Source organism: Eleutherodactylus coqui, chromosome 10 (genome assembly GCF_035609145.1).
Source record: "Eleutherodactylus coqui strain aEleCoq1 chromosome 10, aEleCoq1.hap1, whole genome shotgun sequence".
Lineage (NCBI taxonomy): Eukaryota > Metazoa > Chordata > Amphibia > Anura > Eleutherodactylidae > Eleutherodactylus > Eleutherodactylus coqui.
The window spans coordinates 126,837,142-126,852,685 of NC_089846.1; the positions used below are offsets into that span (position 1 = coordinate 126,837,142).

At 44.1% G+C, this 15,544-nt stretch overlaps 1 protein-coding gene across 3 annotated transcripts in view; it reads left to right on the forward strand.

Annotated features, from left to right (window-relative positions):
- FGF13 (fibroblast growth factor 13) overlaps positions 1–15,544 on the forward strand; it is a 447,707-nt gene that overhangs the window by 55,216 nt on the left and 376,947 nt on the right. For 2 of the 3 annotated variants that reach the window (XM_066581804.1, XM_066581807.1), the window contains exon 2: positions 11,118–11,299. In XM_066581804.1, coding sequence (XP_066437901.1) covers positions 11,251–11,299 — 49 coding nt within the window. In that variant the 5' untranslated portion in view covers positions 11,118–11,250. Of the gene's footprint in view, positions 1–10,641; positions 10,764–11,117; positions 11,300–15,544 lie in introns of those variants that run through there. The other variant, XM_066581805.1, reaches the window with a different exon arrangement.

Here is a 15,544-nt window from a genome sequence, read left to right on the forward strand (position 1 = left end):
AGGAGTCTACCCAGGTGGTGAGCGGCGATGCTACAATCATTAGCGTCACCATTCCTCTGCTATGCATCTTGAGAAATTCCCTGCAAACCATAAAGGCAGCTGCTTTGCGCTCGGAAACGGGGGCGGGGGAAGACAGTATGCCGCTGGATAGTCAGGGCACCCTCCTGTCTATTTCTCAGCGCGTACAGGAGGAGGAGCATGAGGAGGATGAGGAGGAGGGGGAAGAGACAGCTTGGCCCGCTGCTGACGGTACACCGGCTGATTGCCTGTCATCCTTTCAGCGTGTATGGCCTGAGGAGGAGGAGGAGGAGGAGGATCCTGAAAGTGATCTTCCTAGTGAAGACAGCCATGTGTTGCGTACAGGTACCCTGGCACACATGGCTGACTTCATGTTAGGATGCCTTTCTCGTGACCCTCGCGTTGCACGCATTCTGGCCACTACGGATTACTGGGTGTACACACTGCTCGATCCACGGTATAAGGAGAACCTGCCCACTCTGATTCCCGAAGAGGAAAGGGGTTCGAGAGTGTTGCTATACCACAGGACCCTTGCGGACAAGCTGATGGTAAAATTCCCAGCCGACAGCGCTAGTGGCAGAAGGCGCAGTACCGAGGGCAAGGTAGCAGGGGATGTGCGTAGATCGAGCAGCATGTACATCCCAGGCAGTGCAACAGTCTTTAAGGGCCTGGCCAGCTTTATGGCTCCCCACCAAGACTGTGTCACCGCTCCCCAGTCACGGCTGAGTCGGCGGGAGCACTGCAAAAGGATGGTGAGGGAGTACGTAGCGGATCGCACGACCATCCTTGGTGACGCCTCTGCCCCCTACAACTACTGGGTGTCGAAGCTGGACACGTGGCCTGAACTAGCGCTGTATGCCCTGGAGGTGCTTGCTTGTCCTGCGGCTAGCGTCTTGTCGGAGAGGGTGTTTAGTGCGGCTGGGGGAATCATCACAGATAAGCGTAGCCGCTTGTCAACCGACAGTGCCGACAGGCTAACACTCATCAAGATGAACAAAGGCTGGATTTCGCCAGACTTCTGTTCTCCACCAGCGGACAGCAGCGATACGTAAGCAATACGTAGGCTGCACCCGCGGATGGAAGCTACGTTCTCTCTCACCATCCAAAACGGGGACATTTGTGCTTCATCAATCTGTGTCTAATATTCCTCCTCCTCCTCCTCCTGCTCCTCCTCCTGAAACCTCACGTAATCACGCTGAACGGGCAATTTTTCTTAGGGCCACAAGGCTCACTCAAATAATTTTTCAGAACAATTTTTATAAGTTTCAATTAGCTTAAAAGCGTTGGAACTTTAACTTGAACCAATTTTTCGTTACACTGGGCTGCCTCCAGGCCTAGTTACCACTTAAGCCACATTAACCAAAGCGATTCACCTGCCATCTTGGTTGGGCATGGCCAATTTTTACTGAGGTACATTAGTACTGTTGGTACACCAATTTTTTGGGGCCCTCACCTACAGTGTAATCATAGTAATTTCTATGTTCTTCGCCTGCACTCATGGTACAGAAAGGTGTGTGGGGTTGGCCTACAGTTTAGCTACATAAATGTCACTTGTGCCTTGGCTATACTAAGGCTACTGAAATGGAACGAAGACTGCGCTCCCGCTATACTGCTGCTTCAGAATTGTTACTGGGGCCTGTCTTGAGTGCTACTATTGCTTACATGGAACGAAGACTGCGCTCCCGCTATACTGCTGCTTCAGAATTGTTACTGGGGCCTGTCTTGAGTGCTACTATTGCTTACATGGAACGAAGACTGCGCTCCCGCTATACTGCTGCTTCAGAATTGTTACTGGGGCCTGTCTTGAGTGCTACTATTGCTTACATGGAACGAAGACTGCGCTCCCGCTATACTGCTGCTTCAGAATTGTTACTGGGGCCTGTCTTGAGTGCTACTATTGCTTACATGGAACGAAGACTGCGCTCCCGCTATACTGCTGCTTCAGAATTGTTACTGGGGCCTGTCTTGAGTGCTACTATTGCTTACATGGAACGAAGACTGCGCTCCCGCTATACTGCTGCTTCAGAATTGTTACTGGGGCCTGTCTTGAGTGCTACTATTGCTTACATGGAACGGACACGTGGAGAGGACACGTAGTGCCTCAAAAACATCCCCCTCCTCCTCCAACAGGGAAAACATTGTTGGCAAATGCCTTTGCATTGGTTCGTCTGGCGGCAGTCCAAGAATTTCACCTTTACCGACACTACAAGAGAGCCCCCCCACCATCCCCCCGCCACGGCCCACTTAATCCTGGCCACATTCCGAAAACCAACAAAATACAACCGTGGTACTAGGTCCGCAGTCACCACCACATTACCACCAACGCGGTTACTGTTAAGGTGCATATAACCACGGACACGTGGAGAGGACACGTAGTGCCTCAAAAACATCCCCCTCCTCCTCCAACAGGGAAAACATTGTTGGCAAATGCCTTTGCATTGGTTCGTCTGGCGGCAGTCCAAGAATTTCACCTTTACCGACACTACAAGAGAGCCCCCCCACCATCCCCCCGCCACGGCCCACTTAATCCTGGCCACATTCCGAAAACCAACAAAATACAACCGTGGTACTAGGTCCGCAGTCACCACCACATTACCACCAACGCGGTTACTGTTAAGGTGCATATAACCAGTCTGACTGGGGCATGCAGACACCTTGACAGAATGAATAGTGTGTGGCACATAGGTTCCCCATTGCTATGCCCACGTGTGCAGCTCCTGATGGCGGTGGCACAGGATTGTATTTCTCATTGCTTCTGTACAGCATTGTGGGCTATCGCCCCGCCCCTATTAAAGAGGGTCGCTACCTAGCCGTGCCAACCCTGTGCAGTGTGTGCCTGCGGTCCCTCGTCGTGGCAGACGCACTTCTAAATAGACATGAGGGTGGTGTGGCATGAGGGCAGCTGAAGGCTGCGCAGGGACAGTTTGGTGTGCGCTGTGGGGGGGAGGGGGTGCGGTTGGGCAGCATGTAACTCAGGAGAAGTGGCAGTGGAGTGTCATGCAGGCAGTGATTGTGCTTTGTTGGAGGTAGTGTGGTGCTTAGCAAAGGTATGCCATGCTAATGAGCGCTTTTCAGAAGTAAAAGTTGTTGGGAGGGGGGGGGGCCCACTCTTGCCGCTATTGTGGCTTAATAGTGGGACCTGTGAACTTAGGATGCAGCCCAACATGTAGCCCCTCGCCTGCCCTATCCGTCACTGTGTCATTCCCATCACTTTCCTGAATTGCCCAGATTTTCACACATGAAAACCTTAGCGAGCATCGGCGAAATACAAAAATGTTCTGGTCGCCCATTGACTTCAATGGGGTTCGTTGTTCGAAACGAACCCTCGAGCATCACGGGAAGTTCGTTACGAATAACGAACACCCGAACATTTTGGTGTTCGCTCATCTCTAGTCAAGACACTTCTCCAGTGAGAATCTCAATGAATTCTACTTTATTATCAACATTGCTAACTCTTATACAGAAAGAAGAGGGCGTATCCAAATGTTGCTTGGTACAAAGATTAGTGTTATGTAGTTTACTGTTACAAAGGTGAAAATACTTATTGATCATAAGACTTATTGACATCTATATTGACATTATATTCTCAAAGCTCTTAAGGCCCGTCTCAGACATAGAAATTACCTAAGTCAGGATATTGCTGTTACATTAGACAACATTTCTGCTATAGCTGTGTGTCTTCTCTGTTAACATAGCTTAGCCTTATTTAATTTGTCTGTTGACTTCTTATCTTAAAATCCTAGTTCCAAACTACAAAGCATAGGTTTTAGTCTTCTATTTAAGGGTCAATAGTCCAATACAAGGTAAGAAACATACACTTATTGCATTCTGAAACTTAACACTTTATATTCCATGACAGTACCATTATTCCATAGTCTAAGAATATGTCTGAAGAGATTTAGAATTTATTTAAAAGTTGTGTTACCTTAAAACCAAAATTCTGAGGTGCAACATTGGGACCTGAGGAACTTACAGTCAAGTTCACAAGCTTTTGGCAGTAAGTCTGGTTGTGTGTCTTTAATTTGTCATGAAATAAATACTGGAGAACATGCTCCAATTACATAAAAACCTTATCTAATACCAGAAAAATTAATGAACAGTCTGAAAATGAGGATCAGAATTGCCTAAATTGGGAGTTATTGAACCATCTAAATGCCCTTTGTCTTCTCCAGTACTGATGGTCGGTAAAACATGCAGCAATAAAATTTTGCATATATTTTCATTAAATCAATCCTATATCCAGCTTTGATAGTTACCTCATGCCTCGCATTGATGATCTTATTGACGAGGTGGGGAATAAAACTTATATTTCTATCCTATATTTATGTAAGGGTAATTGGGAAATTCCTCTAGATGAGAAATCAAGACAAAACTGTTTTTGTGATGCCTGGTGGTTTGTACCAGTTTAGAAACATGATTGGTCTTCATGGTGCTTCAGCCACATTTCAGAAAGCCATAGACATACTCTTAAAAGATCATAAGGAGTAGAGTGCTGATTATTTAGATGATGTTGTAATTTTTAGTAATTCATTGGAAGAACACTTAAAGGGAGAATACTACTGATGACCTATACTCAGGATAGATCATCAATAGTTGATCAGCTGGGGTCTGTCGCTTGAGACCCCGACCGATCAGTGGAGCAGGCGCATGCTGTCAGCACTGCAAATACACAGAGATTAGAGTGGAAGCCTCCACGCTGACCTTCGTGTAGTGGCCAGCACTTGTAACTGCAGGCACAGCTCCCATTGAAATCAATGGGAGCCGTGCCTGTAGTTACAAGCGTCAGCCACTACACAGAGCTTGGTGTGGAGACTTCTGCTGCTTCAGCTCCGAACTCTGTATATTTGCAGCGCTGACAGCATGTGCCTGCTCAGGTGATCGATTGGGGTCCCAAGCGATGGACCCCAGCCAATCAACTATTGATGCCCTATCCTAAGGATAGTTCATTAATAGTATTCTCCCTGGAAAACCCCTTTAAAAAAAGGTGATACCTGCAATTGGGAAAGCAGGTTTCACAATAAATCCACATTAATTTGCTTTGGGATTTCAAGAAACAAAGTACCTTGCATTTATTGTGGGTAATGGTAAAGTAAAACCAGAAGTTTCAAAAGTACAAGCTATTCAAGTCCGGTATTCCCACCACTAAAAAGTTTGATCTTTTTGGGGTCTTGTTGGGTACTGTAGACTTTTTTGTTCCAGATTTTGTCACTATAGTTGCTTCCTTAACTCACCTAACTAAAAAGAGCAAGAGAGAGGAAGTGGTATGGACAAGAGAATGGGAACTAGCTTTTATCAAAATAAAGGAGATTTTGTGTAAAGAGCCAGATTTGCAAAGCCCAAACTTTGATGAGCCATTTATTATACAGACAGATGCATCAGAAGTTGGGCTGGGTGCAGTCCTTGGCCATAGAGTAAGGACTAGCGAGTAAGTGGGCTATGGAGGCATTGCCTTACTTTTAGGAAAAGAGTTCACTTTAATAACCGATCGTCATCCTCTTACTTGGATCCATACCATAAAAGACAAAAATGCCAGAATGACAAGGTGGTATTTAGTGTTGTAGACATTTAAGTTTCAGATAGGACATCGATCGGGGAAGGAGCACCAAAACATGGATCACTTATCTAGTTATGGTGCTGAGGTAAAGATGTCTGTGGAAGGGCAAGCTTCCTCTTAAGGAGGAAGGAATGTGAAGAAGTAGTGTTTTTTTCGATGTTTAACATTGGTATTCTGTTTGTAGCCTTAGTTGGAGTGCACGAGTTCCCCCTGTTTAGACAAAACTTCTGTGTGAATGGTTGTGAATGATTCTTGTTCTTAATGGGCTGGCCACCTAATGCTCTATCTATTCCCTACTTTTGGGTTTTATCACATGGTAACCATGTATTACAGAGCCTGGTGTGGCTCAGAGTGTTAAGGAGCTCTCGCTCACGACCTGAAGGTTGCATGCTCAAGGTTGACTCAGCCTTCCATTCTTCCGAGGTTGGTAAAATGAGCTTTCTGGGGGCTAAAGACGACTGGGGAAGGCAATGGCAAACCACCCGGCAAAACCAGTCTGCCAAGAAAACATCACAATGGGACATCACCCTAGGAGTCAGTCACGACTCGCTGCTTGCACCAGGGGACTTTACCTTACCAACCATGTATTACGACTGAAGAAAATGTGTCAATATCACTTACCAGCATATAAGACTATAAGTGGAAGACCAGCAATTCAATGATTTTATAGAGACCATGAAAAGGACTGTCTCCACTAATATAAAGCGTGGGCTAATTGGTCAAGAGACAGTGCAGAGAATGTTTCTGTGGATTTAAGGGCTCTCTGTTTTTGCCCTTGTAAAGATGATCTGCTTTCAATAAATGCCATATTGCTTTCAGCAAAGCGAGGGCTGACGCTCTTTTGGAAATCCCAAGCTGCACAAGGACATTCCATTATATCAACTTTTAGAAAGAAGCTGATGTGTTTCAATGTGAAGAGGATCCAACATTTATTAAATCCCTATATTGTAGAATCTCTTGTTGTAGACTTAAAGCGACCCTTCGGTCCTGGCCAAATAAAGGTGGCCACCAGCTTCTCTGACTACCTGATGCGCACTGTGTATAAGTATGCATCATTAGTCTAAGATATTAAAACGACTTTGATAGACCAGTGCTGCCCTCATGAGCAGCATATAGTGTCTTAAGCAACCAGTATATATGATGCACAATATGCATCTGGTAGTCAGATAAGTGGTTTCGGTTATCTTTGTTCAGGCCCAGAGGGTTGCTTCAAGACATTCATTTTTACATTGTTGGATTACTCCCAGAGTAATCTGTGACATCATAGAGTGAATCATGTGATCTCCTGGAGTGTGGAGTGTTTATAATCCAGGTGATGCAATCATGAACAGTCTGTAGAGCAGGAGTGTCAAACTCACTGAAGGCCACATCAGCATTATGGTTGCCTTCAAAGGGCCATTTGCAATAGTTAGGCTTCTTTCACATGAGCACATATCGTCTGGCCGTTTTCACGGCCGGCTAATATACACTACGTTGGGGGTGAAAAAACTGGTGAACAGGCGCACAAATCAAATGTTTGTGCGCCTGTTCATATAGCCTAGTGAGGCCAGCGCAAATGCACCGACCGCACCAAGCCATCTCCCATTTCCCCTCCCTCCCCATCGCAGGCTTACCTCTCTTCCTCCCCGCTCGGTCTGTGCCATGGGAGGGGGTGGAGCTAAGTGACGGTCTGACCCGCCTCCTCCCATTGATGGCTATGGAAAAGGGGCAGGCAGGGTGGGCACTTAGCTCTGCCCATAGCCCACCCTTATCCATAGCCATCAATGGGAGGAGGCGGGGAGGATCAGTGCTTAGCTCCACCCCCGTCCCACCCCTTCCCATTGCACAGACCGAGCGGGAAGGAAGAGAGGTAAGCCTGCACGGGAAAGGGGAGGAGAACAGAGTGAGGTAGTTTAGCAGCCACTCTGCTAAACTCCCTCCCGACTACGGCCGCTGCCATGGGCTCCCATAGGGCCCTATATTGGCCTGCCGGGCATTTTTACGTCTCACAAATAAGCCATGTGATCTGATGCATTGGAATCCATTGCATCAGATCACAGCGCATATCGGCCGTCCGTGAAATGGCCGTCCGATATGCGCTCATGTGAAAGAAGCCTGAGACTGTATAAATGTAATTACTAGTTAACCTATTGTTAAATAACCTGAGCCACCATATCACACAGCATCCTCATCCACTTATCATGTTTTGAAAATATGTATGTAGCTTTGTTCTTGGTTGCTGATAAAGTAGGTAAGATTGTTCCGCCAGAGATGTTATGGTGCACCACTTGGTCAGTGAAAGGCCAAGATCACACCATAAATAATTACTATCAGACTGAGACCTGGCTTTATACTTGACAAGTACATCCTTGCAGTTTCTGCATCCATTTCTAGGCTGCACAACTGTCCATCCAGGATAAACTGCATTTGAGTTTTTGCACTGGGCGCCGTCATTTTGATGATTTGCTTCCAACCCTGCTTTTGGATGAAGCACAGCCAGCAGAATGTGAGTGTGATCCATGGGGTATGCTCCAGTAATGAACATCCAGAGAACATGCTCAAGAGATGCTCCTGGCATTGATGAACCACCAGAGCATGTTCTCTGCACTCCGAGCAGTGTTCCATGTGAACACTTCTACCAACTTGATGGTCAACAATAATTTGTTCACTAGTTGCTTCATTTCAGCTCACCTAAACATAGTTGCTGGTTGAATAATGATTGTTCTTTCCATGACCAGCCAACAACCTGGCAGGGAGGCATGCGCTTGTTCGGCATGCAACTCCCACCAAACACTGACTGGATTGCACCTTTTATTGAACATTTTGTTCTCCCTCTTTACACTCATTGGTTCCTAAAAACACCTAAATACATGTGAGTGATCATCAACTGGATAGTCCCTCTTGGTCTTCAAAAGAAGATTGACTGCTTTGATCTCTGTCTCGATTTGGTCATCAAAGATACACTCACTGCTGTTGTCTCTTGCCAGTTTTACCATCAACAGAACACTCGGTGCTCCGGCCTCTCGCAGCAGCAAGCATTGATTTGAAGACCTCTCAGACATATTTCTGCATTTAGAGGACCTGGCAACCAATGAGTGTCCATTGGGGAGAAGTCAAAATTTCAAATACACACCTGCCAAAAAGCTCATGCCCCCTAATTAGTTGATGAATGAAATTACAGCCCGTGTTAATGCTACCACAATTTGTTCAGCGATTGCGAAATGTAACAAGTGAACATCACTTGCTCTGTGTCAAAGCTTGCGAGCAAGTTATTTGTACGCTTTAGCGACTACTCCGAGCTACTATTTAGACGATAGTTGGCCCATGTAAAGCCAACCTAAAATGCATAGATCCTAGGGCATAGTTTGAAACCTGTCAATTTCCATTCCATGGTTGTCATGACCTTATGTAGGGGAGCAGGTAGCTCCCAGGCTTTCTGTAGCAGGTTGATTCAACCGCCCTTTGCTCCGTCTTACATCTACTAGCGCGTAGAAGTCTTTCCTCCATGACAGGTATCACTAGAGAACATATCTCAGGCTGTGGCCACGCCAGGTCCACCGGTGGCCTTGTTAGAAACAGAGCCTAACTGCATGGGGTGCACTGAAGTGTTTGCAGATAAGTTTCATGAGTAAGCCAAGACATCATGCTGATAACTAAGTACCTTTAATTCCGAGATGACTGGAACAATTCTTAACAGGTAAATGTGAGCTCGCTTTACCCGGCTGCAGGGGGTACTTTGTAAGAATGGGAACAGATAGGTTGGTAAGTCCGTCTACCTGGGAAAAACCTGTGCATGGCAAAGTCTCTTGCCTATTCACTCAGTGGCCAATGATCTGTAGAATCATCGCTGCATACACAGCTCTCTCTCTCTAATTCTGCACTCCTTTGCAGGAGACATGGTATACACCAAGGCTTTTCCCCATTTACACTTTCACTGTATGGACTTGGTATATATATATACTCGATTGATCGACTTGATTCTAGCATATTTACTTATTTGGTTTGAGAGTCTGTGTTTTGAGTCAATTTCTTATTATATACATGCTCATCTAATGCCTACTATTTCCCATTTGGGGATATTTACATATGCTATTATATTTCTGTGTACTGGTAGTGTTTGTTAATAAACTTTACTATTATTGAACTTATAGTTTGTTTTGCCTTTTTTGGTGTGCCATGTGAGTTTTGCCTACTTTAGGACGAGTTCACACGGGACACAAATGCCTTGGAATTTCCGTGCAGACTTTCCGAACAGAAATTTCGCCTGCAATCTTAAACCTGAGACTAAGCCATAAAGTGGACGAGATTGGCTAAAATCTCATCCACACAATATGGACAGTCCGCTGCGGCCAAGCCACGCTGAATTCAAAGTTGCGTCATGTTAATTGTATCTCCGTTTCTGCTGTGGGCTCTCTTCTCTCTATGGGGAGAGGTGGCCGCAGCAGAATAATCCGTTTTCAAAACCCGCGCCAAATATCTGAGGGCTTCAGCTGCGAACATTTTGCAGGACTTCCGCCCCGTGGGAACCAAGCCCTACAGTTTTTCTTGTGCATATTGCATACAGTCCAGTATATGACTCATGAAGCACCTGTATATTGTACATTCTGCATTGGGGTTGGGAAAGCAAATTAATGAACCTATGAAAAGAAACACGTAATAGATATAATACAGGGCAGATGGAGCAGAGCTTAGTTTGTCATCTAGCAGTCTCTTCTAATATCTTAATATAGTGTTTCCCACTGAAATACAGGTAAATACTAAGAAAATTCGGAAAGCAGAACCTGTTGGGAGTGTTTGAGGACTGGAGTTGAGAAACAGAGGATGCAGATCTGTACCTGATCTAGATATTACAATGTATCCAGCTGCTGGATACATAGTAGCTGATGTCCTCAATGATGTCACAACAAGTCATCTAAGCCCCGACGTGCCCAGGGGGTGGTTGGCGACTGGTCCTGCTGCCCTGGTGTGGTCCAGCAGAGTGGCAGGAGGCGGACCTCCAGTTCCCTCTATTTCTAGAAGGAGAAGGCGTATCCAAGGAGGTTATTTCCAGCTCATTTCCAGCCCCGGCTGTCTGATCTGACGTCGGCAGGCTCCAGTTAGAGCATTGCTTACTACAACAGGCAGCTTTTGTGTTTCAATGTCTAAGCCAGAGCATCTCTGCTAGTTGCATTCAGTTGAGAGGGAAAGAGAGAGGGAGAGAGGAAGGGACAAGGTAAGATGCTGCAACCAGACACCTGACATAAACCCATCTCCTTCCCCATTCTATTAACCCATTGTGTGCCAGGGAAGCAGACGAACCATAGAGTGTTTGTGCATTGTGGCATCCGAAAAAAAAACACCTCCAGGTTGCGTTCTCCGTCATTCTAGATGTTCGCTTTTGTTCGCATTGGAGTCTATTCTTGGTGTGGCTTTAAGTGGTGATGGCATGCAATAGGGGGTGGGGGCTGTTAGAAAAATGTAAGGTAGAACACGTCTCTTTGTCTGTTTTCTTGCATGCTGGGGACAGTAGTAAGATCTTCAAGTGACAATCATTCACCACCTCTATTTTTCCCTTTGCTCCTTCTAGTCATTGGGGGACAGAAGACATCCAGATAAAGACATTTTTTGGGGGAAAGAAGGATAGTCTGTCGTATTCATCTGAATCCTTTCCGAGAACAATTTAATCTCATTTGGGAATTCTTACAAGCAAACTGGGATCTATGAGTGGAAAGGTGATCAAACCGAAGGAGGAAAAAGATGCTTCTAAGGGTAAGCAGCTCCTAATGAACTTAATTGCAGTCATTTGAGCAGGTGGTGACCTTTTTTTTTTTTTTCCTTCGACCTTTTAACCCTTTGATTGTGATTATGCTTAATGATACCGAAAGGCAAAACAAACACACATTGCATTGTATTGTATTTGCTACACGCCTACAGGAACAAGTGTTGGCACCCTACTGGGAGAAAGGGTCATGGTGCAAATGCCCCCTGTGTTTAGAAGTTGTATGCACTCTATAGGGTTCAGCCAAGAGAAGAGATGATCTATGACAGCTTGGGTTTTAAAGAGACACAAAACCTAAACTCAGTATGTAAAATGTCCAGGAGGATCTCAGCTTTGTGGTAAAGAAGTGAACTGTGGGCAGACATTTTCCTCGACTACCTATTGTATCAGTAATCCGGTTGATGACCCCTAGAATCAATCTCTTCCTAGCCTGAAATGACTGATTACGAGGAACAATGGACCGTAGACTTTAGTTTTAGTGTCGCTTTAAGCATTTGCTGCTTTGTCACATGTTGCAGTCTTCCTATGTTACCGCACAGGGGGACGCATGGTGTCGGCCCCCCCACCTGGATGTAGTAAGCGATGCCTGGTGGCATGAAGCAATCGGCTGGTCGTCTGTAGAATTGCAAATGCTAATCTTCCAGTGTCACATTAAGAAGTCTCTGTGACAGAGGAAGGCTGTGCTTTCTGCAAGAATTGGATGTTTGCTATGATGCGTTTCCCCCTATTGCCATGCAATCGACTGGCTGCGCTGCTGGATGTAAACTGGGTGACAATTGCCATGGAGACAAGGAGGGCAAGATGGGTGGGGGAGGAGAGGTATATTACACTGCAACTGCATTACTTTCATTTGCATCGTGAACATCAGCAGCGGCAATGATGCAGATTCAGGTGTTCAGCGGTGACACGAGTCCAAGCAAGTTTATCACTTACATGTCAGCAAAGCAGACGCAAGAAGGAACATAAAGCAACGCCGAGCGCAAGACCGAGCGCCGATTATTAGTTATTAGTATTTTACTGAACCATTTATAAACTTTTCCAACAGATAACCAACATTAAAAACTGCTTTACTTAGTGCTACAAATCTATCTAATATCTATCTATCTATCTATCCATCTATCTATGTATCTATCTATCTATCTAATATCTATCTATCTATCTATCTATCTATCTATCTATCTATCTATGTATCTATCTATCTATCTAATATCTATCTATCTATCTATCTATGTATCTATCTATCTATCTAATATCTATCTATCTATCTATCTATCTATCTATCTATCTATCGAATATCTATCTATTTAATATCTATTTATCTATCTATCTAATATCTATCTATGTATCTATCTCCTTTCTATCTATCTATCTATCTATCTATCTATCTATCTATCTATCTATCTATCTATCTATCTAATATCTATTTAACTAATATCTATGGATCTAATATCTATCTATCTAATATCTATCTATCTAATATCTATCTATCTATCTATCTATCTAATATCTATCTATCTCCTATCTATCTATCTAATATCTATCTCTATCTATCTATCTATCTATCTATCTATCTATCTATCTATCTATCTATCTCATATCTATCTATCTATCTATCTATCTATCTATCTATCTATCTGTCTTTCATATCTATCTATCTATCTATCTATCTATCTATCTATCTATCTATCTATCTACCTATCTATCTATCTATCTCATATCTATCTATCTCATATCTATCTATCTATCTATCTATCTATCTATCTATCTATCTATCTATCTATCTATCTATCTATCTCCTATCTATCTGTCTCATAAACATGCAGCACTTCAAGCTATATCCAATCCAAAGTGGTTTTCTTCCCCCATATGCATGTGATATTTCAGCCTTCACATTGGGGCCATTTTCTTGTAAATAGTTCCAACGTAAGTCAAAAAATCACATGCATATGGGGGAATAAAACCACTTTGGATTGGATATAGCTTGAAGTGCTGCATATTTGTGGATTGAATATCTCACCTGGATCATGGTTAAGACACTGGCATTCGACCTTACTGATTTATACACAGTACTGCTAATGTTTGCTTGAATATTTCTCTATTTCATATCTCTCATATTTATCTCTTTTTCTTATATCACTCTCTATTTCATATCTCTCTCTCTCTTTCTTTCTCTCTCTTTCTTTCTCTCTCTCTTTCTCTCTCTCTCTCTTTCTCTCTCTCTCTCTCTCTCTCTCTCTCTCTCTCTCTCTCGCATATCTCTCCTGTATATCTATATATCAATTTTTCAAACAAAGTAAGGCCAGTTCTCAGAGTACACCCGTGAAACTTTTGTCTCATGCATTACCTTTTAACCCTTTCCAATCCGCCGTCTGACGTCTAAAGACATTATGATTTAAGCCTGTACAGCTTTGATGTTGGAAGACGTCCGTCGGGGTTCTCTTACTGTATATTGCCAGCCTCTCTGCTGTCAGAGCCTATCCAACGTGTCACCTCATGCAGTACTGGTTTTAGCCAGCAGATAGCGCCGTTGTACAACGGCAGAAAAAGAGTAAGCCCCCTAGGAAAACCAGGATACAAATTGGATTGGAAAGGGTTAACCAAAGCAATTATTCACCTTCCTTTAATGTCTGATACAAGGTTGTCAAATATATATACAGTGAAACCTCTTTGAGTTGACCACCCAAAATTGCTTTAAAAAGCGGTCTTCTAGAGGGGTCTTCTCAAAGAACACGGCTAGTGTGTACTATGTATGGTGGAACTGAAAATCAGGTCACAAATCAAGGGTAGACCTCCGGCGAATGAACTGTACACGAAGAGGCGATAAGTATTGACACATGTAGCACATGGGAAGCGGATTCTCACCTCTGTAAAGCAGAAGAAATGGAAGTTCTGTCTTTTTTTAATATAGTTTGGAACTGAAAATCAGTGACAGGAAATCTGTTCTGGAAAGGGCAGCGGTGTTCCCATAGAGGTGGTCTTCTGTAGATGTGACACGTGTAAGAATGAAACAGCGCAGTCTCCGAAATAAGCTGCGCCACCATCGGCCGAGTAAACTCATGTACACATATATTTCAAAGGAGAAATCCCAGTCACTAAAACCCAAGGAGTTCTATTGATGTTTATGGATATTATAGTCAGCAGTAAAAGTAGAAGTGGTGTTCTTGCTGCATATAGTGTGTAAAACCCAGTGCTGCAGTACGCGAACGCTTTATGGATACACTGCAATCTCCATAGAATACATCCAAATCCTAAATTCCACTCGATTCAACGATGCTGCAATAAACCCTATTCGTATTTGTCTTCTATCGAAGACTTAGTAATTAGGTCTTTCCTGCATGGATGCTCCCTACTGTATCACTTAATGCTATAAACAGTCCAAGCAAATCAAGCAGAAAAATACAACTCAAAGTATTCATATCAGCATTGTTATAAAGTTCTTCCATAAAGCTCTTATACCTGCAGGGTGATAATTAGCTTAATGTACTGGAGATAATATAGTCAGAGAATATGGACCCTGTATACTGTATGCACATCCATAGAATTAGTGCCTGAGACTCAACCCTTGCAAATGTCATAACAGCCTAGTGTAAAACCGGGCAACTGAAGCTTCACAGAAAGGAAGACATTTGGGAGATGTTCCCTTTGGATAGATTGAAATATAGTCTTCCCCCATTCTTTGCTTCATATGCAATTATACAGGATGTAGTCAAAAAGACGGATCCAGCGCTGTATCTCAGTACTGGTGTCCAATATGGAAATAACAGTAGTGTAAAGAATAGGAAGGCATGGATGTCCTACATGATGGTATGGCGCATGGACCCCTTGGGGCCTGGGAACATGGATTTCAATTTTGGCTTGTGGCCCCTGTAAGAGAAAGAGGGTAAAACCCAAATGCAAAGTTGGAAATCTCTCTATTGGCCCTTTTACATGCAAGAAGAAGGTCATAATATATGTTTGCTGGAGCAAATGAGCTGTAGACGCCATCACCATCGCGTCCGCACTTAGACCGCCTGTTTAGACTGCGCGATTCTCGTTGAGGATCCTGCAGTTCTCCTTCACTAATCCCTCAGTGTTCCTTGCTGTTCACTATTACGGACCCGCAATGATAGTGTCAGCCCTGGACTGCACTGCTGAATGGCTCCATGCATATATTGTAGCAGAAGGAGGCCACTTTGGGTGCTCTTTCCTTACCGCAGTCAAAGCAGCGATCCCACCGGACTTAGAGAGACGTGGAA